Source organism: Anas platyrhynchos, chromosome 15 (genome assembly GCF_047663525.1).
Source record: "Anas platyrhynchos isolate ZD024472 breed Pekin duck chromosome 15, IASCAAS_PekinDuck_T2T, whole genome shotgun sequence".
Classification (NCBI taxonomy): Eukaryota; Metazoa; Chordata; class Aves; order Anseriformes; family Anatidae; genus Anas; species Anas platyrhynchos.
Window position 1 is genome coordinate 14,089,876 of NC_092601.1, and position 25,505 is coordinate 14,115,380.

At 40.9% G+C, this 25,505-nt stretch overlaps 2 protein-coding genes across 31 annotated transcripts in view; both read left to right on the forward strand.

Moving 5' to 3' along the window:
• The window catches only part of SUN1 (Sad1 and UNC84 domain containing 1), a 30,254-nt gene extending 17,064 nt beyond the window's left edge, over positions 1 to 13,190 (forward strand). For 10 of the 29 annotated variants that reach the window (XM_072023889.1, XM_038187059.2, XM_027469222.3 and 7 more), the window contains 16 exons: positions 253 to 336; positions 628 to 738; positions 2,117 to 2,215; positions 2,894 to 2,987; positions 3,080 to 3,138; positions 4,282 to 4,427; positions 4,570 to 4,794; positions 5,295 to 5,381; positions 5,749 to 5,792; positions 6,776 to 6,908; positions 7,812 to 8,066; positions 8,579 to 8,663; positions 9,249 to 9,364; positions 10,036 to 10,203; positions 10,940 to 11,032; positions 11,452 to 13,190. In XM_072023889.1, coding sequence (XP_071879990.1) covers positions 253 to 336; positions 628 to 738; positions 2,117 to 2,215; positions 2,894 to 2,987; positions 3,080 to 3,138; positions 4,282 to 4,427; positions 4,570 to 4,794; positions 5,295 to 5,381; positions 5,749 to 5,792; positions 6,776 to 6,908; positions 7,812 to 8,066; positions 8,579 to 8,663; positions 9,249 to 9,364; positions 10,036 to 10,203; positions 10,940 to 11,032; positions 11,452 to 11,565 — 1,913 coding nt within the window. In that variant the 3' untranslated portion in view covers positions 11,566 to 13,190. The remainder of the gene's footprint in view (positions 1 to 252; positions 337 to 627; positions 739 to 2,116; positions 2,216 to 2,893; positions 2,988 to 3,079; positions 3,139 to 4,281; positions 4,428 to 4,569; positions 4,795 to 5,294; positions 5,382 to 5,748; positions 5,793 to 6,775; positions 6,909 to 7,811; positions 8,067 to 8,578; positions 8,664 to 9,248; positions 9,365 to 10,035; positions 10,204 to 10,939; positions 11,033 to 11,451) is intronic. The other 19 variants (XM_072023885.1, XM_072023892.1, XM_072023893.1 and 16 more) reach the window with 7 other exon arrangements.
• Positions 13,191 to 13,660: 470 nt separating this feature from the next.
• On the forward strand, positions 13,661 to 24,925 carry GET4 (guided entry of tail-anchored proteins factor 4). Of its 2 annotated transcripts, none has more exons than XM_027468896.3 (9): positions 13,661 to 13,880; positions 16,787 to 16,865; positions 17,292 to 17,373; positions 18,335 to 18,484; positions 20,200 to 20,293; positions 22,167 to 22,307; positions 22,391 to 22,466; positions 22,880 to 22,952; positions 23,584 to 24,925. In XM_027468896.3, the coding sequence occupies exons 1-9, from the start codon at positions 13,726 to 13,728 to the stop codon at positions 23,670 to 23,672; spliced, it is 939 nt and encodes a 312-aa protein (XP_027324697.1). In that variant the 5' UTR covers positions 13,661 to 13,725; the 3' UTR covers positions 23,673 to 24,925. The 2 variants fall into 2 exon arrangements, with proteins under 2 accessions (XP_027324697.1, XP_027324696.1); XM_027468895.3 differs by having other exon boundaries at positions 13,664 to 13,880; positions 20,155 to 20,293.
• The last annotated feature ends 580 nt before the right edge of the window (positions 24,926 to 25,505 follow it).

The following is a 25,505-nucleotide window of genomic DNA, read 5'->3' on the forward strand; positions in this document are numbered from 1 at the left end:
AAAACAAATCCTATCTGAAAAGAAGCAGGAAGATATTTATTTTTTTTTTTTTCAACCCAGAAACCCCTTCTTATTTAAGGAAGACAAAATAGGATTGCAAAGGGTATACTTCTTCCATGATCATTTTTCAGGTTTCCTATGGATAACGTGGCTTTTAATACTGAACCAAGCAAACTTAGTTAAAATCACGATATATGAAAGGCTTTGAGCTTGAGAATTGCATTCCATTTATCCTTTCTGGATATATTGCAGCTCACAGAGATTACTATGGAAGCATGAATGTAAAGGAGTTTTACAGAGAGGATAGCCATCATGATGTGAATGAGGAATCAATATGTAAGTATAAGAATTTATTACGATTAGCCTTGGGCTGTATGCTAGGGTGTTGCTGTAATGATGCTATGGAAGCTACACAGTAAATGCTTGCTTTCTAATTTAGGTGTAGAAGGGAGAACAGTGATTACCTAGTATACTGTACCCCAGACAAGTTTTAGTATGTTGGAGTTTGTTTAATAGTTCTTGGCTTGCTAACTGATGTCATGAAGTAGACTTGTTCAAATTATCTTGTAACAATCTTGATTTGATCCTGATTTTGTCCCATTAATCGCCTGTTACCACAACCAACAGGTGATGACTATAAGGGGAAGAAACTTCTTGAAACATACACCACAGAGCACATGCAATCTTCAAGGGCTAAAAGGGTAGCAAGGACCATTTCGCACACCTTTTCTTATGCAGGTTGACTTGAACATTTTTTTTATTTTGCTTTTATTTTGCATCACAATGTCTCAATGTTAATCATTTGTACTATTCTGTGATTTTTTTTTTTTAAATCTTCATCTATCAATGTAGACTAAAATGTAAAGTGTCTAGGAAATCAAATTGCTTAACATCTTTCAGCATCTTTCTTTTCTGATTTCTTGTGCTGATAATGGCTTTTGTACAAGCTTGGTAGCTGGCTTACGTATTAAAAACAAGGTGTGGTGACAGCATACATCTTGTGTGTTAGACAGAAAAGTCGGATTGTTAATTTATTGCGCTTTGGGGAAGCCTGTACTCTTGATAGGGTAGAAAGCTGCCATTAAAGCACCATGAGGTATGGGTATGCAATAATTTAAATAAAGGGTTTTTAATATTTTATTTTTGTTCTAGTGATAGTTTTTACAGGAATCCTATGTAGTGATAGACTCTTCCCTGTGAGATGAGCGTTCCCTAGTTTGAATGGCACAGGCATCAAGAATCGGTTGAGTGTTCTTTATTCAGCAAAGGAAAATGGTTTGAGACCCTTCATTCACTTAAATGCTTTGCAAAATATTGGGTTGGTATATCTATAATCCCTCAGATTAACCTGGACATATCTGCTAATCTAAAAATGTAGGATTACTTTCTAAATGTCTCTTACGTAGTTTGTTGTGTAGAATGAACAGTCTTAGTCCTAGATACAGTAGCTGTTGGCTTCAGTAGGATTGAAGTTACAGCATTTTGTTGTAGCCTGCTGCTTTTGGCTTTTGTTTTAAGAAACTTGAAATTGACATTCTGAAGATCCCTGGGAGCATTCAATTAAATGAAAATTAATTGCTTGTAACTTTCATTAGTGTTTTTTTTCTGTTTATCAGTATATTTGAGATGACATTAACTCTTTCACTGGGTTTTTAAATTTTGTTTCCTTTTTTTACATATGAACCTAGATAACAAACTCAATGTGTAATTCAGAAAAATACAACACTTCTAAAATGATGTGCTTAAAACATTTTACAGTATTACTTTTTTGATATTATCCATCATATTTGGCATGTTGTTCTGATAATGCCGTAATATAAATATAAACTTTGTCTATTGTGAAGTGGTATTCTAACTACATAGAGGTTGTTGATTGTTGTCTATTGCTATACCTGAGAATTCTGCTTCTAAATTGTCTTGATTTTGCTTGGATTCATATTTATGAGTGATTCACTTTGCTTTTAAATACTGACAAGACAAGTCTGTAGGTTACTGGAAGGTATGGTTTAAAATTATGCAGAACAAGTAGTGATCGGGGTAATTGAGTTTGTTCTAGTGCATGTACTGCAAGAGAACCTTAAGCTTATTACCATATAGTTAATTTGTTATAACCTAGGTTACTTTATGCTTCACGTGTTGCGAACAGTGGGAGCAACTGGATGGCTTGTGTCTCAGAAGGTGTTGTCTCTACTTTGGCTGGCCATTCTTTCTCCAGGTTACTATCCTAATTTGTGTGTGTATGTCTGTATGTTGCCTGTTTCTTCTTGGCAAAGTAGGAATCTGCAATAGTTGGCTTACACTAATTCTGCTGTGCTTATGCTGTAACTTTGATATCTTGAAATGCACATGCTACTGTGCTTTATTGACCAAAATATGGTTAATGAGAACATGCTTCTGTTCGCAGGCATAATGGGAGACTAACCAGACTGTTTGATGAGGGACTATGTGTGTGAATAACCCAGATAAGGGGTGTCAAGAAAAATGGGGTGTGTTTTGGTTTGCTAGTCACTTCCTGTCATGGTATTCTTCTTAGCAAAAACTCGTTCTGCTAATCTGTGCATTTCTTGAAACATACTGAGGTCCTCGGTGTGTAATAACTTGGACTCAAACTTCGCTGTTGAATTTCTGGCAAGATAGCATTGTTACAAGAGATCATTTCTTCTTTTTGCCACTTCTTCTTTTTGCATGGCTATTGCTTTTGTTGAGTACCTGTTGTTATAATGCTGTCATACTTGTGATACAAACCTAGATGTTAATCTGCGTGTGTTGCCTGTGCTCGTGCCTTTCTCTGCTCTGCAAAGTACTCTTGGCCGCAGTTGCACGTCCCTCTCCTTGGTTTCCGTGAACATGTGCTGCAATAACTGTATTTCACGTCACTGCTTTTGTCTTCTAGGGAGGGCAGCTTCTGGCGTGTTTAGGTTGCTTAGAACTGGCTGGTATCAACTTGTTACTTTGCTGTCTTTGCTCAAGGTGTTTCTTCTTAGAAGGTATGTATTCTTTCCAAATAACTTCTTGTGAGCAAATTCTTTACCCAGATATTACATAATAAATACATTGTTTCTTTCCTGTCCTTCTCTAGATGCCTTCCAAAGATTTTCAAGCTATTACTGTTTGTCATCCCACTGCTGTTTCTATTAGGTACGTGACTTGTTTAGTTATCATACCTATTGCTTCCTACTGCTGTACCAAAATAGTACTTTTAGTTGAACGTTAGGCTTAAGGAGATAATTCAGAAGCAAAAAGACCAAGTTTCAGTTTGTGAAGTGTTTGTGAATGCTTTCAAAGTACTGTGGGCTCTTTTCCTATGAAAGGAATAACTTTGGTTTAATTTCATAGAGCTCTTCAGACAAAGTATAAATGCGCTGAAGACTCTTTTCCTTACTTCCCTTTATAGGAACAGCATTGAGATCATAAAGAGTAGGCTATGTACTGATTGCTTTTGATTGCTGTCAATCTCCATAAAACTGTGTTTAAATTCTCTTAGCGGTGCACGTTAAATCATTCTTTTTCTTTAGACCATACCTTAACTGCTTGCAATACTGCTACTTTAGACAGGTTAGCTGGCAATGTTCCAAGCTGGTTGTCTCTTTTGAAATAGAAGGTGTTGAGATATTTTTGAAAAGCAACTTAATGTCTTTGCATGCCCTAAAAAGCTTATATCCACTTTAGGGAGAAGATAACTTCTAAGAGACTTACAGTGGGGAGCTTTAGGGAGAATAAGAAAGGAAGAAGATACCCTGTGTAGGAAACGCTATTTCTTCTCACTAAGATATTGCAGAAATAAATGTAGTCTTTGTCAATTGCTGTTTCCATGGAAGCATAAGTTTCTTCCAACTTCTGTTAAATATTATGCAATGCAGTATGAAGTAAATAGGGTGTAAGGCAAGATATTTTCCCTTAAGTTAATAGGGTGTAAAGGAAAATATTTTGTCATTAAGATAAAAAGCAATATTTATACTTGCCTTCAGTGAGTATGGCCTGTCCTACTCAATAAATAGGATCTATGTTCCAGGGAAGCAGTAACACAAAAGTAAGGATATATCAGGATATATAAGCAGAAGTCACCTGCCTCATAGTTGTGTAAGTGGTACTGATGGATGTTCCCTAATGCTCTTGAGTGGTTGACTTTAAAAAACATTAAGTTGGCTCATGTAGCTAACTCCTATTCAGACTGGGGTAGTGTCTACTGTGTGTTAAAAATGAAAGGTAGTTTGTGTCCTTAAATAATAAGGCAATCTGTAGATTGAACACCCTTTTTGCTTTTGCTTCTGCTCACTAAAGGTATATGGTTCTGGGGGTTTGATGGCTTCGTTTCATTATTGCCTTTGTTGAACTGGACAAGAATTGATAAAGTACAGAGGATAGATGACTCTATTTATGTTCCTGAGCCCCAGCCTGGTTCTTCTCATACTGTACAGCCTACAAAGGTAAGGCAAAACAGTCTAGCCGAGTATTTTAGTCTCTTAAGACCTCTTAACTCCCCTGTCCTCAGTATTTTGCAATAACTGTTTGACACCCAAGAGTAATGAAAATAACTTTTATATATTAAAAAAAATCTTTACACCTTAGGATACCATAAATATCTTTGATTCCGGTCGTATAAGTGAGCTGGAAAAGCAAATGGCCTTCGTGTCTGATAGATGCCATCACCACGATGAAGAGTACAGTAAAGTGATGCTTCTACTCCATAATCTTCAAGATCAGGTTGCCCAGATGGGTGACAGAAGTGAAATATTGAAGCTAATAGAAAATGTAATGGGTCAACATCTTAAAGAGATGAAACTGGAGGAAAAGGTAAAGATAAGTCAGTTACTGACACTTTCTGAGACTGATAAAAGTATTATTTTATTAATGTGGTTTATTAGTGATCTGTCTTTACGATTCTCTTCTTGGTATGAATTAACTCTTAGGCAGTAAATATGAGGAAGTGCTCAGTAGTATTCTGTTATTGCTGACAATAAAATAATTCCGGATAGATGGTCTAAAGTAGAATCTTACGTTGCTGAGAAGCAGCTGGATTTACCTGTTTTCATACAGAAAGAAAACACTAGGAAAGACTAGTGATGAAGGGATTTTATGGTAAACTTACCTGCGTATAACTCCTCCTACCGTGGAATCAAATCTTTTTATTTTCTATTACAGACTTCAATTTATTATGCTACCTGCAGGATAAATCACTTAAGCACTCTTGATAAACTTTGATCACAGAATGAAAGAAACATTGTACTTTTTATAAAGTGTCAGTTATGCTATTTGTACTCAAAGTACACGCCTTTTCCTTCCCTGTTTTTAAGACTGACTTCCTGGCTTTACATCGAGAACATGAGCTGCGCATTGTGATGCTGGAAGATCTTCTTAAAAAGCTCTCTGCTGAATCTAAGGTATTGAAAGTCAGCTTTGATAAGTAGCTATAGTGGTAACTAATAAAATAGGATAAAAGCTTTAAGTTGTGTGTTAGCTATCCCAAAATCCAGTTTGCTTCATTTTAGCTTTTATGCTTGTTTAAGTCTCAAAACTTGTGCTCTTTCTCTTCCTTCTCCATTCTTGAAGGTATTTTCAGTTTAAAGGTTAAAAATTACTCTGCCAGGGAGGTAGATGCTATTTGGAATAAAATCTTATGATACAGAGGCACAAATATAAATAATGTAGGAACATACTCCTGTATAGGTGGGGATAGAAAGTGTCACTTTTTCATTTGTGTTTATTCTTTCTGTATGTTAAACTTAACGCTTTTTGTATTTATTTTAGGATATTCAGAAGGAGTTTGACATAGCCAAAGCAAAAACAGTAAGGTATGAGCAATTCTTAAATATTTTTTCCAGTCTTAGAGCTAACTGATGGCGATAGACATTCTTTGAAATACAATTATAATTTCCCTTGTGTCAGTTGACTGACCTTAAGAGTGTATGTCAGCAAGCACAAACTTGAGTTTCTAATGCTGAACACCAGCACAAGGCCCACTTCTGACGTGAGTGATCTGCAGCTACATGTTTTACTAGAGAAATCTGCTCATGTAGCAGAGTAGAATGACTTACATATTTATGGAAGCTTGAGAGTTTTTCCTCAAATTGCTTAGTGAAGAATACAGTAGATGACTTTGATACACTTTACATTTATTTTTTTTTTAATTTTACAATTTATAAACTTGTGTTTTTGGTTTGTCATCTATGCTCACTACTAATGTACTGTGTGTAATACTAAAAAAAAAACAAACTGCAGAACTTCGTTAAGTAGTTTCCCCTTTGGGAGAAGAAAAACACTTAGTGAATTTTAATTAGATGTAAATAGCTTCTAAATGCTGACTAATACTGTTTTTTCACTGCTGCATACCGAACACTGATCTGTAGTGGTCATGTAACCTGGTACCTATAGACGCAACCAAAACCAGAATAACTTTGTAGGCAGGCAAGCGTTAACTAAGGTAACCTGAAATTCACTCTAATCAGTGGCAAACTCAGGCAAATAAAGCTCAACTGGTCTGTCCAGCCTTAAGCTACCAGAAATCTATGTCTGAGTTACTAACTTGTCAATGTGATGATGTTCTGAAAGTCATCACTTCTGGATTTGTTCACAAGTTTGAAATGTTTTGCTTTGAATAAATTCATTCAAAGTATGCCTTAGCACCTTCAAGGAGCTGTAAGCTCCCAATGTCCATTTCTGCATAACTGTACTAGGAAAGCACTTTGTGGTAGACAAATATATTCTCATGCCTTTGGAATTTGATGGAATGATTGAAACTGCTCTTTCCTAATTATTGACTCCTTGTTTTTATCAGAGAGGATGAACACAATCAACTTTTATCCAGAGTTAAAAAGCTAGAACTAGAGTTGTCTCAGGTGAAATCGGAGCTGCTAACTGGGGAAAGTGCAAAGACGAGTTGTGAGAAAATAGATGTCATTCATGAAAAAGTAAGTTCTGTCACCATTGTTGTAAAACTTAGTAATACTAGATTTCATTCACAAACTTATTTGAAAGGCACTGCAAAAGTAACATGGTGATAGTATTCATTTTAAAGAACAGTAGTGTTTTTGGTAGTGGTACTGTGACATTTTTTTCCATTACTATGTGGCATCTTATCAGATGAGTTTGTGGTTTGTTTTCCACAATGGCAGTTTTATTTGCATTTGAGATGATGCAATAGCAGTTGTGTGTATTGTATATTGCCGCTACAGCTGGTGTATCATGCAAATATGGAAAGGAGGTCATGTAAAAGCTAGTTAGGTTTTTGATCTGAGACTTATTTAAAAAATAAAAAAATCATTCTCTGTTTTTTTGATGCCTTCTGTAAGGTTCAGTTTGAATATAGACAATAAAATATAGGTCTAGATTCAGGATTATCCACTTTGACTAAAATACCATATCTGAGTGTCATCACAAGATAGTCTAGCTACATGTATGTCTATAAATCAAAGTATGCCATAAGCAAGTGACTTAGTGATGTGCTTAACTAGGCCTAACAGGTACACTGCTCCCCTTAAGAGTTGCCACCGTCCTTTCTTTGAATGTTGCAATCAACTTATTTTTATTCTGAAACAGACCCCCTAATGTGAACTGCTAGATTGTAGGGCTTTGTTAGTTGTGCGCTGTTCACCAAACCAGGTAAACATCCATTTTGTCCGTGTCTTCTGCATACCTCCCTTATCTGTCGTTCCACTGTAAGTCAGTTAAGTTAAAAGACATGTGAAATCTAGACCTAGCGGTACTACTGGAAATATATATATTGATTTTTCACATGTGCCTATTATATACAGATGGTATTACTTATTGGTTTATAAAGACTAATCAGTTCTCTTGTTAATGGCTTCTACTAGGTAGATGCCCAGGTTAAAGAATCTGTCAGGATGATGTTTTTTGGTGATCAACACAAGGACTTTTCTGAATCACTTCTCCAATGGCTTACATCCAATTTTGTGACCAAAAGTGACCTGCAGACTTTGCTGCAGGATCTGGAGCTGCAGATCCTGAAGAATATTACCCAACATATGGCTATTACAAACCAAAGAGTAACATCTGAAGTAGTAACAAATGTTGTGAACAATGCAGGGATCTGTGGAATCACGGAAGCGGTGAGTGAAATTAAGTGATAAGTTCAGACAAATTGTCCTTTATAGGCATTTTGTGGAGCATGACTACCAGTATAAATGGTAGTGATTTTTAAGAGATTCAAGAAAGAAACTGAAATGGGGAGAGCTACAGAAAATGGTTTGAGCGAATTCTTACAGCACTTCTTGTAGCCATTGTGAATGTGCTTTTTTCCCCGCAAAAGTATGTTATCTCCAAACTGAAAAATTCCCAAAGTACCAAAAAAAAAAAAAAACAAACTCAATGATTTCAGAAGGTGGGGGATGAATGCAAATTCTGAAGAAAACATCAGTCAAGATGCAGTATCAATTTGTTTTAAGCCAATAACAAAGCATTTAAAAATAGCTTCTATGTTGACAGAGGCTTTCAAAGACTTGTGATGAAGTATAACATCTCAAACTTAGGTTTGCAACTTCACAGATGTGTATATATATCAATTTTTATCATTTGATATTAAAACATTTCTTTCCATTCCATTCTATGTGTCCATATGTAGCAAGCACAGATTATTGTAAACAATGCACTGAAACTCTACTCTCAAGACAAGACCGGTATGGTGGATTTTGCCTTAGAATCTGGAGGTAAATAGTAGAGGAAATAATATAAATAACATGAGTAGTAAAAATAGTGATTGCTAAAAATCTTAAAATGAGGGCTAAAGGGTAAAGAGCATCCTTGCGTATCACCAAATGGTCAGAGTACTGCAGTCTGTGCATATTGTTTACAGGGTCGTATACCAGCCATCTATTTTACCACAGCTGAAAGCAGGTGACTCCCAGTGTATGCATGGACTGGGATAGAATAACTTCTAAACGTGTGTAACTGGGTAATTGAAAACCATGGATCTGTGTGTGTGGGATGTACACAACACTGAATTCACTATAGAAAATACATGCTCTTTCAGCCCTATAAAACTAAAAAACCTTTCACATTTTCTTTGACTAACATTCTATTTGATAGAAGCACTGCATTGGAAAATGAGAAAATTGGGAAATTATTAGACCAACAATACCTTTACTAGTTTAGATTTTTTTTTTTTTTTGGGGGGGGGGGGGGGGGGGGGAATGGTATATTCATTAAGCTACACACAAATCTCTGCCTTTACAAAATAATTCTTTACTCCTTCCTAAAGACTTATTTCTGATAACTTGATTTTCTTTTTTGAGGTGGCAGCATTCTGAGTACTCGCTGCTCTGAAACCTATGAGACCAAAACAGCATTAATTAGCCTCTTTGGAATTCCTTTATGGTACTTCTCTCAATCTCCCAGGGTGGTGATTCAGGTAATTAAAGGCAAAGTAAACAAATTCAGTAACATTATCTTGCATGGAGTGGTCTGAGTTGTTTTTGGATGCTGGATCTTTGTCTGTAATACAGTGTGGGCAGTGGGAGACAGGGATATTTTCAACTTATTTCTGGGAGTGGGATTCTTTTTGAAGTTCAATGGCATTGCCCACGTTCTGCTTTAGAAAAACTAAGGTTCTCATAGCAGGCTTGAGTGGTGTATCGGACTTCTGTGAAGTGTAAGCACTGGGAAGATTCCTGTAAAATAAACAAATAAATAAATAATAAAATAATAAGCTGGCTCTTTGGGATGTTGGCGGTGGTTCAGGCAGGTATGCTGTCTTCTTAAAGAGTGCAACTAAAATTGTGCAGTCTATATCTTCCATTTTCTGTAGCATGAAATTACACAGTCCTGCTAACACAATGAAGTGTCATCTGATTTTGTTTGTCCTTCAGAGGCAGGAGTGGATTTTGTAATTAAAATCAAAGTTGTGCATTTGACTTTATTTTCTACCAAATAGCAAGTGGCAGGACATAATCTATCCTTTTAAGACTACTCATGATTCAGAATTCATTACAAAAAATAACAACAAAATTCTTGTATTTGTTCTTGTCTTGTCATGTTCTGTCCCCACCCTCCTGCCTCCTTGCCTTGAAATCTCTTGTCTAGCCGGACATGTATCCAGGAAACTGCTGGGCTTTCAAGGGATCAGAGGGGTATCTTGTCATTAGACTTTCCATGAAGATCTCTCCAACTGCCTTTACGATGGAACACATACCAAAAACACTTTCACCATCAGGAAATATCACCAGTGCTCCTAGGAAATTCTCAGTATATGTAAGTCTTCCTAAACTTAAGTGATGTTTGTAAACTTAAAGAATATTTGTGATGCATGTCTTGAAAAACAGCTTGAGAGAGAACAGCTAAGAAGAGAAACTGATGTTTGTCATTGCTCTTAGAATTGCTTATGTTCTTGATGAGCTTTGAGGCCTAGAAGTAAGCACTAAAACTAATTTGGGGAGAGTTGTATTTGTTTTGTCTTGCTTGCGTAATAAGTTCCTTTGGAGGGAGATGATGATTTAAATGATGTATTTAGTTGTTTCATACACCTTCATCTGTCCTCCCCTCTCCAATTTTAGCTCTTCACTTTATTTATAATGCATCTCTTTTTTTTTTTTTTAATAGATCTTTCTTAGGCTATACAACTGCAGTAGTAAGAGTCATTTGCAAACATCTGATTCTTGGGTTCTGTCTTGTTTATAACCATGATGTTCTCTTATCCTTGTTTGTCTTGAACACTTTATATTTTACAGTACAATAGTGGTTCTGCTATAGAAATTAAGGGGGGGTGACTGTAAAAACTTGAAAACATAGCACAGGTATTTGCAGTGTAGGAAACTCCAATGTGCAGCCATGCCTGAACTAGCATTAAGTTGTGCAGGAAACACTCTGATCCTGGTTTGATAGACTTCTGTGTGCAGCCTGTTGATACTCAGTAATGTAGATACACTTTTTTAGCTTTTGTTTCCTTTAAAATCAAAATTAAAACAAAATCTTCATCTTATTGTTACAGGGTTTAGATGATGAATATCAAGAAGAAGGTGTACTCCTAGGACAGTACATCTACGATCAAGAAGGAGAGCCACTGCAGATGTTTCCAGTGATGGTGAGTCTGGGTGATGGGATTTTAATTGTGAGGTAAGGTAATGCCAGTGAAGAAAAGGGCCTTGTTCTCTGTTGTGCATTGTAAAAACAGAGGTAGAAAGTATCTGCCTGTCTACATCAATCTGTGATCTGAGTAAATGAAAAGGGAGGAAAAGTTTGTGCCATCTGGACACAAATGGTATGAAGATGATAAACTTACAAAGAGGGGAAAAAAAAGATAAACATACTTCACACTTCTGACTCGATTAATAAACAAGCAGTTGCAAGGCAAAGGAAGTTGTTTTTTTAAAGCGGTATAAATTTTCCAAGGCATAACTTAACTATTAATAGAAGTTTGTAGTTGCAGGAAGCAGCTTCAGTTGTACGTGTTCATCCTAGAAACCTAACTCTGTTTTGTGTGTTTGCTTTTTCCTTCTCTAGGAGAACAGTAACAATGTATTCCAAATAGTGGAACTGAGAATTCTCTCTAATTGGGGACATGCTGAATATACGTGTCTTTATCGGTTCAGAGTGCATGGGAAACCTGCCGAATAGTCTACACTACAGCTTGGGCTGCTTTGTTGTACATTTTGTTCTCAATTTGTATATACCGGAAAGCCTAGAACACTGGAATCTTTAAAGGACAAGGATGCAAGATATATACTACGGAATTACCAATCCTCTGATAAAGGCAGAAGACTGTCAGCAGAAATGTATAAAATAAATTTTATTTGCTCATGCTCAGCTTGTAATAGCCAGTTAGCTTCATATTTTTGTGTCCATGCTGAGAGAAATAATGCATGCAAACTACTCTGGTTCTTAAAGCGCAGTTAGCAAACAGGTGATATACCTATTTTATTACAAATGAATGTATAGGGTTTTTAAAAAGAATAAAAACCACACTTTTCTGCAACTAGGATCTTTTTTTTTAAATTCAGGACTCAATTGCATCTTTATTAGCTTGGCACCATAAGACAAAAAATGTAGTACACTTTGAACATCGCCTGCGGCTAAAGGTGTCCTTCAGTTGACCTTTTTTGTCCTTCTGCAGGATCCAAAAGGGCTTATTCAATAAATGTTGACTACATAATAAATATTACTATCAGGGAAAGTTAACACAACCAAAACTAGTTTAAACACCAGCGACTGAGACTGCTTTACTGCAACTTGTGGCCATGAATTGTTCTAAAAGTCAGGGATAACTTAAAATTACTTTAAGGGTTTTTACCATGGCAACTTTATTAGTTTAACTGCTGTATACTGTTTACTAAGCAATTTAGGAGGCTTATCAGCTCTTGTACGAGCAGTACATCCATCAAGGCTGATTTGGAACTAAGCCTAGAGAAGGAAAATCTTAATTTGTCAAAAAATATCTTTATAACAATTCCTTAATCTGGTTTATTTTATAGTCAGTAAATGTTGTGATGTGATAATGCAGGATGTAGGAAATACAACTGAAGTAGAGCTCGTTATTTAACATGCACAAGACAGAGTTATGCTCAGTGCTGCTGTATTGGGATATATGGGTATTCTTGAAATCCTCCCCCGAAACTTGAAGATGAGAGTGGTGTCTCAGTCTCGTGCCATTTCCATGTAGAATATGCTGAGACTGCTTTAGGGCCGGCCTCCTTTAGGATTGCTACTTTGGAAGATCCTTTTCAGAAAAGACTCCTAAAATGCACTTGTGTGCAGAATTTTTATCTTGCTCTTACAACACATTTTATAGTTACCTGTGAACTGTTAACACACTGAACTGCTGACTGGTTTTCTGAATAGAGCTATATCTATGTTGCACAACAGTCCTCGAATGTTTAAAGTCTCTGCGTGAAGAACTTTTTTTTCACTTGAGCTAGAGACAGAACCTATGGCCTATGCAGAGGAGATAGATTACACATGTACAGGTGTTTTCATATTCTATGTTACATATTTAAAATTAGAATTATCCTGTATAAATTGAAATTAGGTAGCTAGGGTGGGAATATTTTGGATAACACTAACTTATTTTTAAAAAAGCAAGATAGGACTTTGTGCAATGTATTTTTGTAAATGCTTTTCAAATCGTCTGTTACTTTGCTGCCTCCAAAACTGACAAGATGCTATTGAAATGTTTAAATAAAGAGTTTTAATTTTTGAAAGTGCATGTAATATTTGAAATAAGAAATAAAGATTCTTTTTCTGTATTTTCCGTGACCCGTTTAAGTAGCTAAGGAGGACAGATAAGACTGAGCCTTGCCAGGAGGCTGAGAGACCTGTCCTTCGCTGTGCGGGGCAGTGGGATACCTGGATGGCTTTAGTTTATAATTACAATTAATGTAGGAGGGCTGTGTGATGTCAGCACGGGCACCTTAGGCTGAAGGTGTAGCTATCAGTGCAGCGTTCCTGGTGGGCAAGACTGGAGCGGGGAGGTTCTGGCAGCTGAAAAAAAAGACTATAATAATGCCCGAAAAGCAGGCGTTTGAGGGCAGCCTGTCCCGCAGTAAATCACCTTCCCTATGCCCCCTGCCCCTCCTCCGCCAGCCCCCCCCCCCCCAGCCCCTGCCCAGAGGCAGCCCCGCCCCGCCCTCTGGCGCCGCTCCGCGCAGCCGCGCCTTTTGTCCCTCGCCGGCCGCCGTCGCAGTGGGCGGAAGCCGGGCAGCGGAGTCGCGACGCTGCTCCGGGCGTGCGTGCGCATGCGCCCTCCCTTCCCTTCACCCCCCCCCCGCCTCCTCCGCGTCGATGGCGGCGGCGATTATGGCGGCGGAGCAGGAAGCCGCGAAAGGCGGCGGCAGGAACCGCGGCGGCGTGCAGCGCGTGGAGGGCAAGCTGCGCGCCAGCGTCGAGAAGGGCGACTACTACGAGGCGCACCAGATGTACCGCACGCTCTTCTTCAGGTACGGCCCGGCCCGCCCTGCCCCTCCCCCGCCCGGCCTTCCAGAGCCTTCCCACGCACCCTACCCTGCTGCCGCCCGCCGCGCCCACGCCGCCTCCGCATTGGTCGGAGCCGCTGCCTGTCTCCGCTTCCCGCCCTCTCATTGGTCCGCGGGAGGGGCGGGGCGGGGCGGGCAGCCGTGTGGCAGGTTAGGCTGAGAGGCCTGAGGGGGCCCGGCCCGCGCTGAGGGGCAGCGGCGCCGCCGGGCCGGGGGGCGCTGAGGGGGCGCTGAGGGCCCGGGCACGGCCCCGCGGGCACCGCCACGGCCCCCGGGGGTGCCCTAAAACAGCCGCGGGGCTCCGCCGGTCACCTCCGACAGAGCCCGGTTACAGCTCTCCCCGTCAGCGCGGTGCCCGTGCTCGCCGTGAGGAGGGGAGCAGGCCCGGGCGCTCGTCCCGCAGCCCCCCGGTGTCACGGCCCCTCGCAGCGGGACGGGGACGGGCCCGTGGGGACAGAGTCCTCGGTGTGTCATCAGCAGGGCCAGAGTCCTGGCGCCCTGTCCTTGCTGCGTTGGCCGCATACGCAGCCAGCATGGGGGGGCTGCCCTGCTGCCCGCACTCAGCACCGTTCAGTGAAGGCAGTCGTGTGCTGCGGCACCCTTCTGGTGGGGTCAGCGAGGGCACCGTCACAGTCTTAGACTTAAATTGCGTTGGAGAATAAATCTGAGACAAAGCATGGCCTGTTTCATAGGAGGGATTATGCGATGCGGTGGCTGCAGTGGGGGAGATGGCTTGGCTCAGCAGGTCACTTCTCATCCAGTGTTCTCAGTGTATTAGCTCACATGCTTTGCTTAAGCCTCACTGAATTAATTTAGAATCAGAGTTCCAGCCTTTTCCATTTTAAATGCAGGAGAAAGAAGGTGCCCAGTTAAATGGAAAGGTGGTATTTGCGTAGCTAGGAAGGCATTTCCTTCCAGGCAAAAAGATGTAATGGGACTGTGGAACTTGTTGGGAAAATCACTGAGGCCAGGAAAGAGTCCAGATAGCCTTGTCTGGCCTCTGTACAACGTGTTACATGTAAAATTTTCTCGAGAGATTAGCACAGAGTGAGGCGACTGCAGTTGCGGAATTGGACTGGGGATACCCTGTGCTTGTTCACCGTAAACAAAACCAGCCGGTAAAATACCAGTCTGCTCTGTCATGAAGTGCAAGTTAAACTTGAAATCCTGACTTGGTTCCAAACGTCATAAGCCAAGATGTGTTTGAGGCTGGCAGGGTGTTACTGCTTGGTTCTAAATGCCATTTAGATCGACGTAATGAATATTTATTAAAAACTCTTTGTAGTAAAAGTTCTTTCCAAAAATCCCAGCACTTTTAATAATATTTAAAAAGTTAATGTATTTTATATAGTAAAACTATTGACAGTTTCTTTTAGTATTGGCTGTAATAAGTCCCAGATTAGGAGCTCCTAAATTACTCTGGGAATCTACTGAAAATGAATTTGTGGAAGTGGGATCCAGAGTGAGAATTGGAGTCAAAACGTAGAAGCAAACGTGGATGTGAGGCCAGCTGTAAAGGTGCTGGAGCCGCCGAGCTGCTTGCCTGATGTGGGAAGCACTCACTGTGGTGATCACAAATCTGAACTGCTGAGGGTGCTCGCTCTGACAGCCCCACTTCCATGCCATCTGTGCTGACCGTGTTGCTCACCCGTTTGGACAGACCTGGGTGGTGTGCGAGGTGGTGAGTGGGGCGGGAGGACTCTGCCTCCTCCCTCGCTCACTGTCAGATCCGATTTTACCAGAAGGACTTGTTCCCAGGAATGTCACCCTGTGACAGGAACCTCACGTGCAGCACCAGGACACTGGGGAGCTACCGAGTGCTCCGTTTCCCTGCAGGCAGTGCCCCCCTTGCCTGGTGCTGCCCTGGCCCTCAGGAGCCGAGGGTGGAAGCAGGGGCCCAGCACAACCAGCTGTTGGCACAGAGCAAGAGCCGCAGGTGCTGAAACAGTGCGGTAGAATCAGTGCCTTATCTTTGACCTGAGCACACTGCCCGCTGTTACTGGCTAGTCAGGAAATGTGCATTTTGAGAGGCAGCTGAGAGAAATGGGAATTGGGAGCTACGTCTGCTGCCACTCCTCAACCGCTTTTATAGGAAATGCCAAATTTCTGATCTAGAGATGTGACTGTCCAAGACCTTCAGTTGCCCGTAGTGGAGACGTGCAGCAGGCTGTAATCACTGTGCCGTTTTAACAGGTTCCTGTTCTTGATGTGACTGTTGGGACCAAATTCTGTCCTGCTTCATTTCTTGGTTAACTCCCAGCTGAGGAAGGCAGAAGCTGCAGCAGGTGCATCCCAAAGCATTGCATTTAAGAGAACACTGTCACATGTTGCATGGTAAATCTTGCTGGCCACTCGTCTCTTTCTAGAGACCACCAGAGGGACCAGCTTCCTTGGTTCAGCAGAGGGCCAGCATGTGACTGCTGTCCCCTTGCCGGCAGCAGAAGTGGCGGTCAGAGGCGTAGAAGGGCAGGAAGCAGGGCTCGGGGAGGAGGCTGGAGTCACTTTGTATTCCTTACGCTGTCACTGTGCCTGCTTTCCGTGTAGTAAAAGCTGTGCAACAGTCTGAGCTGCACTTAACAGCTGGGTTTAATGCCTTGACATCTTTTGCTTAGGTGAACTTCTGGGATCATTTGTTCTTTGCTTCAGCCCAGACTAGTTTGGGAGCTCGGTTTTCATCCTTACGCTATTTGCTCGTATTCCATCCAGTCACAGGCAGAAACCAAATCGCAGCAGCAATTAAAGGAACGTCATTATTGAAACTAATCAGATTTAAAAATGAATGTCTTGCTGCCTTTGTTTTAAATGTCACTGCTCTTTAATCCTTCAAATGCGGTTCATTTAAGCATACGCCACTTTGGTGTTGTTTTCAGGTATATGTCACAAGGAAAACATCCAGAAGCGAGAGAGTTAATGTATTCAGGGGCTCTGCTGTTCTTCAGCCACAACCAGGTATGTCAGTGCTCTTGCATGGGGGTTGGGAGGGTTTATTCAAAGATTTTATAGGGTGAGCACTGAATCCTCAGTGGCAAATGTTTGGGCTAATTACTTGGTGATCTTTTGCTTTGTCTCTTTGTTGAGCTGTTCTCCACAAAGAAGGATTATTCCAAGCTGGGACACAAAGTAGAAGTGTTTGTGAGCATCCAAACATGATCTTAACCAAGTGTTTGTTTTGCTTTCCTGAAGGCTTCTCTCAGATGCCATTGAGTTACTGTAGACTTTTGTAAGGGAAGACTGAAATTTGATATCTGCCTTAGCTGTAGCTGCTGATAACAACATTAATATGCCTCTGACAAAATTCTGTTGGAGGAACAAAACTTTTCTTGATGTTTTCTTTACTGTTATGTTCATTACTACTGGTATGCATCTATTTTGTAGCAAAACAGTGCTGCTGATCTGTCCATGCTGGTTTTGGAGTCTTTGGAGAAATCGGATGCAAAAGTAACAGACGACCTTTTAGGTAAGGTGACCTTTGCTCTTGCTTTGGTGGTGTTTAGGTATGTTTTCACCTCACAGGAGCTGTTAAGTCGTGAAACCTGCAATCCTTTCTGTTTGTTGTCCCACATGGCTAGGGCATGGAGATAAACTGAGGGAAATTTTTTTTAGAGGATAATGGGTTCTTGGTAACTGACAGTGCCATGAGCAAGGGGACATGCTTAGAATAAACTTCACTGTCTTACGGCATCCTCCATTTTGCAATGCAAGGGTAATGTTTTGTCTGCCCAGTCACTCATGTCTCCAGGGCTTTGGTGGATGGCACTTGCCCACCCTGGCAGTGTGGTGGTATGCGCAGTGAATCAGCCCTTCACAAAGAAATTTTTCTGCTCTGACCCTGAGATTCGGTAAGCAGAGAGCTCAGGGAGACTTTAAAAGCTGTGTGGCCAGACAATTGCTGCTGCATGGGCAAACTGTTCCTCTTAACAGCTGTGGCTGGAGACAGAAGGGACAGAGGCTGCTCTTTGCTCCCTTAGATGAACTCTAACATTTTTGTATCCCACCTCGGACTTCTGGTGGTCCTTTTCTAAACTACAGACTGTCCCTTGCAGCTGTCCCATCAATGGCAAGTGCTCCTGTAACCTGAAATCCGTCGTCCCCTTTGGGACTGCGCAACACTCTGGGATCCCTGCACCAAACCGTGAGGGAGGGGAGCTGTCACCAGCTCTCTGCAAGGCCCAGCTTTTGGCAGTGGAGGGATCATTGCTGGCTAGTAGACGTGGGATTGACGTGACGTATGCAATGTATTTGCTCAAGTTCAGTGTCATGGTTTTAGGTTTAAGATGTTTCATAGAGACTGAGAAGGGAGCTTACAGACACAACAGCACCGTATCTTAAGTGTTGTACATTAGGGATGCTCTAGAAGCAGCAGATCATCCATCCTATTTCTATTAATGCTAAATATTTGTGAATGTTATTGCTTCTAGAAAACTTGGCTAAATTGTTTAGTTTAATGGATCCAAACTCTCCTGAAAGAGTGGCTTTTGTATCCAGAGCACTGAAGTGGTCTAGCGGAGGATCAGGAAAACTCGGCCATCCCAAATTACACCAGTTACTAGCAATTACCCTCTGGAAAGGTAAGCAAAATTAAACTGTTTTTTCTGTGTTTTGTTTTGAAAACGTTGAAAATACAATATTATAGGAATCCTACTTTGGAAATAATCTACAGAAGCTGAGATGACAATGTTCTGCTCTTACCTGATTTTTTGAATAACTTCAGTTTAATGTTACTAACAGAAAAATTAGGCCTGTGGCTCTATGTTAGTGCAAAGTCCCAAACAGCTGCTGCTAAAGCTCCCTGCCAGAGGAAAGTTGATCCTTTGGACACTGAGGTAGTTTGATTAAGAGTCATTAGAAGGAAAATTGTTGGGGAGCAAGGCTGTTGTGTTGTTTTGTTTTGAAATCCTGGATAAACCCGAGAAAGATAAAAATACAGCACACAACACAGTCCTTGGATCTGCAGTTAGGTACTTTGGAGATGTTGAACAGCAGGCTTGTTTCAGACATTTCAGAATGAATGCTGTTGTATTACATTTATTTGGGATTGTGAAATGGGATGTCAAATAAGCTAACATGCACTAAATAATTATTTTAATTGTAGTTGATAGTCAGTTTTTAAAATCTTTTGTTCAAAACATACAAAGGTGAATGAGAACAGTTGTATAAATGCCAGCTCTCCTCTGGTTTCCTGTGAACTAAAACCAGTGCAGGCTTACTTAATGAACTTACTAAGTGAACTTAATTCACTTACTTTAAATTTTCCCGTAGCTGTAATTGATGATCATGGCTTTGTGTGACAGTCCTGATTCAATGGTGACCATTCCAGCTTATTGCCTTTTGGTGTGCCATATGAAACCCTGTAGCTGTTCTAGTGGGACTGATGTTGGTTTCTGATGGCTGCTGCCAGCCAGAAAGGGAAGATTTTCCTCAGTGTTAAAAGTTAAAAGCTGAGATGTGATTAGGATAAGAAACGGTTGCATCCTGAAAGTAAAAAAATCCCCATTTCGTAGGTGTCTGCTTGCCATTCTTTTGAAGATCAAAGTGCACATTTTTTTAGACTCTAGTTTTTGTGATCCATTAGAAATGTTGAGATCTTTCAAGCAAAGCTTTACATTCCAAAAAGCTTTCCCGTTTTGATTTGTCATCACATTGGTTTTGCATGATACTTAGCTTCAAGTTAAGTTCTAACAAACCATTTCCATTTCTTGCACCTTTTTTTCTGCATAATTGCTGTTCTCTTCAGCACATGGAAGCAGTTTTAATTTTGGTAGCAAGAGTGGGCTAAGCTAAAAATAGGAGATGCCTTCTTTCTGTGCACTTCAAAAGAAAGATGCTGAAGGTGCAGCAGGGCTCTGTGGTGCACATGCTGTGATACGGAGTTGCTGGATTTCTTTCCTAAGTGCTGTTGACAGCACGTGAAATGTCTGCGTGCTGTTAGACAAAAGGCTGTGACCACAGCTCAAGCTGCTTGTCCCAGCGGTAGCCATGCTTTGTGGTGGCATTGCATGAATTATACTTTAATAGCACTTACCCCAATGCATTTAGGATGGCGTATTTATTACCCCCTTTATAAATTGTCTGTAATTTCCATAGGAAAAAGTCTGCTGTCTCTTTGCTAGTTGTCTTGTTTACATACCTTGTGTGTAGCTCTCTTTCTAGCTGTCGTGTGCAAGCCTAACAAATGTGTTTTTATGTTCAGCTGTGATGAACTGATTTCTTAAAAGCCATTTTCTTTTTCCTTTTGTAGAGCAAAACTATAGTGAATCTCGGTATCACTTCTTGCACTCCACAGATGGCGAAGGCTGTGCAAATATGCTAGTAGAATACTCCTCGTCCAGAGGCTATCGCAGTGAGGTGGACATGTTTGTAGCACAGGCAGTCCTACAGTAGGTGTTACAATTTTTTAACTGTTTTGCTGAGATGACACTGTGTTTGAGGCCAATCTGATTAATCACAAGAACTGTAGGATAATCGGGCATCTTTTCCAAAGCAGCTGTGAAACTGGCCAGAGGTTCCAAAACTCGCTTTGTGTGGTAACAATAGAAAAGCATCTTAACACTGGCGTGTTGAAGGGGTGAGAGTGGGGTAAAATGTACGAAGGTCCAAGCTTTCAGTGTAATCTGTTTGACCCTGGAAGGACAAGTCTTTCTTCTTGTTTACACTGCTTTATGCCGAGTTAGGACTTATCCTAGATGGTCTTACCAAGGCTGGCACTAAGCGGGCTCTGTATTTACATTTGGCACAGTACTTGCTCTCTGCCTCGTTGTCCTGAGATAATTAACATTGGTTAACCCTGGTTTATGAGCAGCATAAACGGATAGTTTAACAGAGTTGCTGGTGGCTTTCATTTACTTTAAGCATTTATTTTGTAGGAGGTGGGAATGCAAGCTATTACATGCCTTCGCAGAGCTCATGCACAATGAAGGCTGACAAAGCCAATTTTACCAAGTTTAATCAGTTGATGGCTTTCTTCAGTCAGGGAAAGCAGCTCATGGAGGAGTCTGAGGAGGAGGTGGGGACAGGACTGTGCAGCAGGGAGTCAGGAGAGAGTAGGTGTCGGGGGAGAGGGAGGAGGTGAGAGCAAGTCTGTCTCATTTGGCAGCCTTCAGCTGTCATGCAGATCTGTCCTGCTTTCCATAGCTGGTTGCTATAGATTGCAGTGATGTTGAGTGGCAGAAAATCCTTTATATAGGTCCACCGTATGCAGAGCTCAAACAGTTACATTGGTCTTTGTTTGGGGGGGAAGAAATTCTGGAGAGAGGTTATGGGTAAGGGATTATTTTTCCAGTGTTTGAAGCACTGCTACATCCTTTACTGGTCTATATCTCAAATACCATACTAAATCCTCTTACATAGCAGTTTGTAGTCTAATAAAAATAATTGCAGTTCCTTGCTCAGCACTAAGGCACAAGAGCCCTATGCCCTGCACATCCGAGGGTACAGATGTGGAGCCTGTGACCAAGACTGAGACTGCTCGTGGCAGCCTTCCAAGTTCTTGCTGACAACGTTTGTCCCAGATAAAGTCTCTAAGGCCTCTGGGACTTGCAGAGATTGCCAGTTAAATTAACGGACCTGAGGAAAGATCTGATCAGTCTGGGAAATCAATCTAACTCGTGACAAATGGCTGAGGGAGCCAAAGTGCAGCTTTAGTATGAGACTTAGAGATGTGTATTAAACCCATCAGTGTTCCTGATGCCATGTGTCGTGGTTTAACCCGGCCGTTCGAGTTGGCACTAAGGGAATGACTGAGTTATCGGACACTGACAGATAGGTAATGAAAGGAGATGTGTTTGGGAGGGGATGGGGCCAGAGGGAGGTCTTTAAGTAGGTTTTTACCTCAGCATCATAAACTCTGGAACAATAAATGTGATGTCATGTTTAATTAGAATCATGCATTAGCCAGTCTTTCTATGTTTTGATTTAATTGATGCTGTCTTTGAGACACCTGTGCTGTATAAAATCTGCTTAGATCTTGGTTAAACTCGTTCTATTAATATTTAATGTCAGTTCCCCTTGTAACCCACTTACTCCATAGTGTAATTTAGTAGAAATTTTCCCCTTCCTCGGTTGATTTCCAAATAGTTGCCAAAGTTGTGCATTTGTACCAGCTGCAGTAGTTGCCATCAGTGTGAGCCTGAGAGGGCTTCAATGCACAATTAAAGTAGAAGTTGTTGAATGCTTGGCTTTCCTTTTCTTTCTGCAGGTGAAATTTCTTTGCGTTTTATTTTTAACTTTCCCTGTTCTGTTTTCCTTTTGCAGATTTCTCTGCTTAAAAAATAAGACCAGCGCATCAGTTGTTTTTACAACATACACACAGAAACACCCTTCAATAGAAAAGGGTCCTCCCTTTGTTCAACCACTGCTAAATTTCATCTGGTTCCTGTTACTGGCCGTCGATGGGTACAGTCTGATTTTTCTGACTTTCTTCTTAGTTTCCTTTTCAGTGGTTATGAAGATCACATTTTTGGTTGTTTCCTTTCTAGGGGAAAACTAACAGTATTTACAGTATTGTGTGAACAGTATCAACCGTCACTGAAAAGAGATCCCATGTATAATGAGGTGAGTTACCAGTGACTACAAGCAGGATTTAACCTACAGCATTAAGGAGCAGCTGACTGTCGCCTGCTCCGTGACTTTGCAAACCACGCAGGTCACAGCTTGCGTAATCTGAGACAGCCACCAAAGGGCACTGGCTTTAAGCATTTCCTCTAAGCAGTGAGATGCTGGTAGAAATTCATACAGTGCTTGTTTCATATTTGACAAGTGTGTTTTAGGAGTGCAAATGGAAAGCCTTGAATGTGTAATGCAGGGCGTTTTAATTTTCCTTGATGCCTTATTTCAGAAGTAGGGGTTTTGAATACAGCTTGTAGATACAAGTCAGTGAGCTAGCTCATGTGGTATGTGTGCTGCCTGTGGCGTTTCCACCTGTAAATGAGGTAGCTGACTTTGTTCTCCACCTTGTGTCATTTCAGTACCTAGATAGAATAGGACAGCTTTTCTTCGGTGTGCCGCCCAAGCAGACATCGTCCTACGGAGGATTACTAGGTAAGGTGTACGTCAGCAGCTGTTTATACAGACAGCCCGGCTTTTCAGAGCTGCGCCTTACATAAAACAGGTGTGCTGGAAGCAGATCATCTATTCTGATAAATTGCTTTTTTCAGAGCCTGTAGAAGCAATCACTACTATAGAATACATGATTAATTGTTGCATGTGAAATTAATTTGGTGATGCTGGTAGACTTTTCCTCTGAGACAGGGAGAAACATGCAAATGATCTTACAGTTAGTGTATGATGCTCTGGTATAACTTCCGAATGTAAAGGAACATCTTATTTGTGTTCAAGCTTTATTTCCTCAGACTTCAGTAGCTGATTTTCCTAAAGTACCGTCTGTGGTTTTGGTAGAGCTCTAATCAGTGCTGATGTAAAACAGATGCTCCCAGAGCATTCGTTTATGAAATGCTGACACTAGTACTGGCTTTCTACAAGGAATTATAAGGAACAGAGAAAGCATACGACCTTGGGTATTTTTTTTACCAGTGTACTCTCCAAGAAGGAATACTATCAAAATACAGCTTCCCAAATCAACTAAATTACTAATGGAAACTGGGTTACAATGGAAGCTTTTGAGATGAGAATATAAAACTGGCAAGGTTGAATGTCCTGTATTTTATTCTAGGAAATCTTTTAAACAGCCTGATGGGAACTGGAGAAGATGATGACACGGAAGATGGTCAGGAAGATAGCAGTCCTATCGAACTCGACTGAGTATTTTTGTCATTGGGTGCCGTGTAAATCTGATGATTCGATGACTCCAAAGACAGTTTTGGAATTGAATCCTGCAGTTGTTTCTTGGTGCCTAAAAGGGCTCCTCCGGTCTTTTAGAAATGGTTGCTGAAATGTTTATAATGTTCGGTCTATATTATTTATGTAAAAAAAAAAAAAGAAAGAAACCAACAAAAAGTAGCCAAGAGAACCAATCGGAGCAATTGTTAGCAGGTTTCCGATACAGCGGCTGGTGACTTTGATTAAACTCTAGTCTTCTACGGTTTCTAATGCAGTATTCCCTTTTGCACAATAACTCAATAAAGCATAACTATGGGTCTTCTACTTCACGGCCTGCCCAATACCATCTCTGTTACAGGAAAGCCTCCTTGACCTCTGCCACCTCTGAGGACCATCTCAAGAGGCAGGGTGAGTTACTGAATAATTTACTTGCGAGGCTGGTGCCAAAAGTACTGCGCGATGAGCCAAGCAGTATGATACGAGCTGCACATCCAAGAGACACTGATCCCAGGAACTCGCTTCCACTGCAGCGAGTAGCAGACACGCCAGTCGTGCTGCCTTCCAGGCTGCCTAGGAGCTGGCACTGGCTGAGCCTACGCCTGGGTTTAGCTGATACTTTCTGAAAAGCACAAGATTGAATTGCTCTTGAGTAAAAGCTGATCAGTGGAAACCAGGTAGTTGGCTTCCACATGGATCTCTTGCCTAGGTATTAAAATTTGGCATCCAAAATACCTCCTCTGACTCCTGGCTCTACTCCTTTGGAACAGATTCTTTTTCAGTGTAAGTTCACCACCAAACGTAAAAGAGAATTGCCACAAACAGCGTATGCATTTAACCTGCAGCTACATGTAAAGAAAAGGGATACTGCAGAAATTTTGGTTCTTTATGATATATTTATTTTTCTTGGGTGATTGATTCATTTAACACTTCATGTAAAAAGAATAAATCAATAAATAATGGAGTAACTTCAACCCCAATGGTAGGCATAGCAATTCTACATCTCCTCCTCTTTGATGCAGCACAGCGGATGTCAGTGGTACAGCGAATGGATGAAATGGGGAAACGCTTTATTTTTTCATGATGAAAATAAGAAGGCTTAGATTAATAAACAGCAATCATGCATGGGGGAGGGAGGGATTAATACAAATTTATTGACTGTAAGGAAAAAAAAAAGGCATTGAAAGGCAGACTTTGTGTTAATTGTGAAGTCTCAAATAAAACACTTTATACCAGGATCTGCGGTAGTGCTGCTTTCTGAGGGTTTTACAAGCAGAGATCTTACTTTTCTTGCTGTTTCCTCCCCCGCCCTGCATTTGACTGTGGGTCCTGTAAAGGCATAATTTTGGCAGGAACTGTCTGTGACAGGCACAGATTGCTTTGGTTTGCAACCTTTGCTCCTGCTCAGCAGTGTCTGCACACAGTCACTCTTTTGCCCTAAGCCTGGACCAAGCGTGGTGATGCCCCTGCGCTGACTGGGGAGTACTTGCCCCACGCTAGGGCTGCTGCTATGGGAATGTAATAAATGCTCTCAGACAGAGCAGGCAAGAGCCCAGCAAAGCCAGGTTATTTCATTGCCGGTGTCTGGGTGCGGCTCAAGGTGTCCATGGGTGTCCAGCAGCAGTGGCCACATATGTGGCTCTAAGTGACTTTTATATATACATATATTTTATATATATATATATACATGTACGTAATACACAATTTAGACAGCCTTCTGCATATGTAATTTATCATTAAATAATTGTCATAGGAATTATAACACCCAGTATATGAGTCAATTTTACACACACACACACCCTTACTTATTTGTCACGC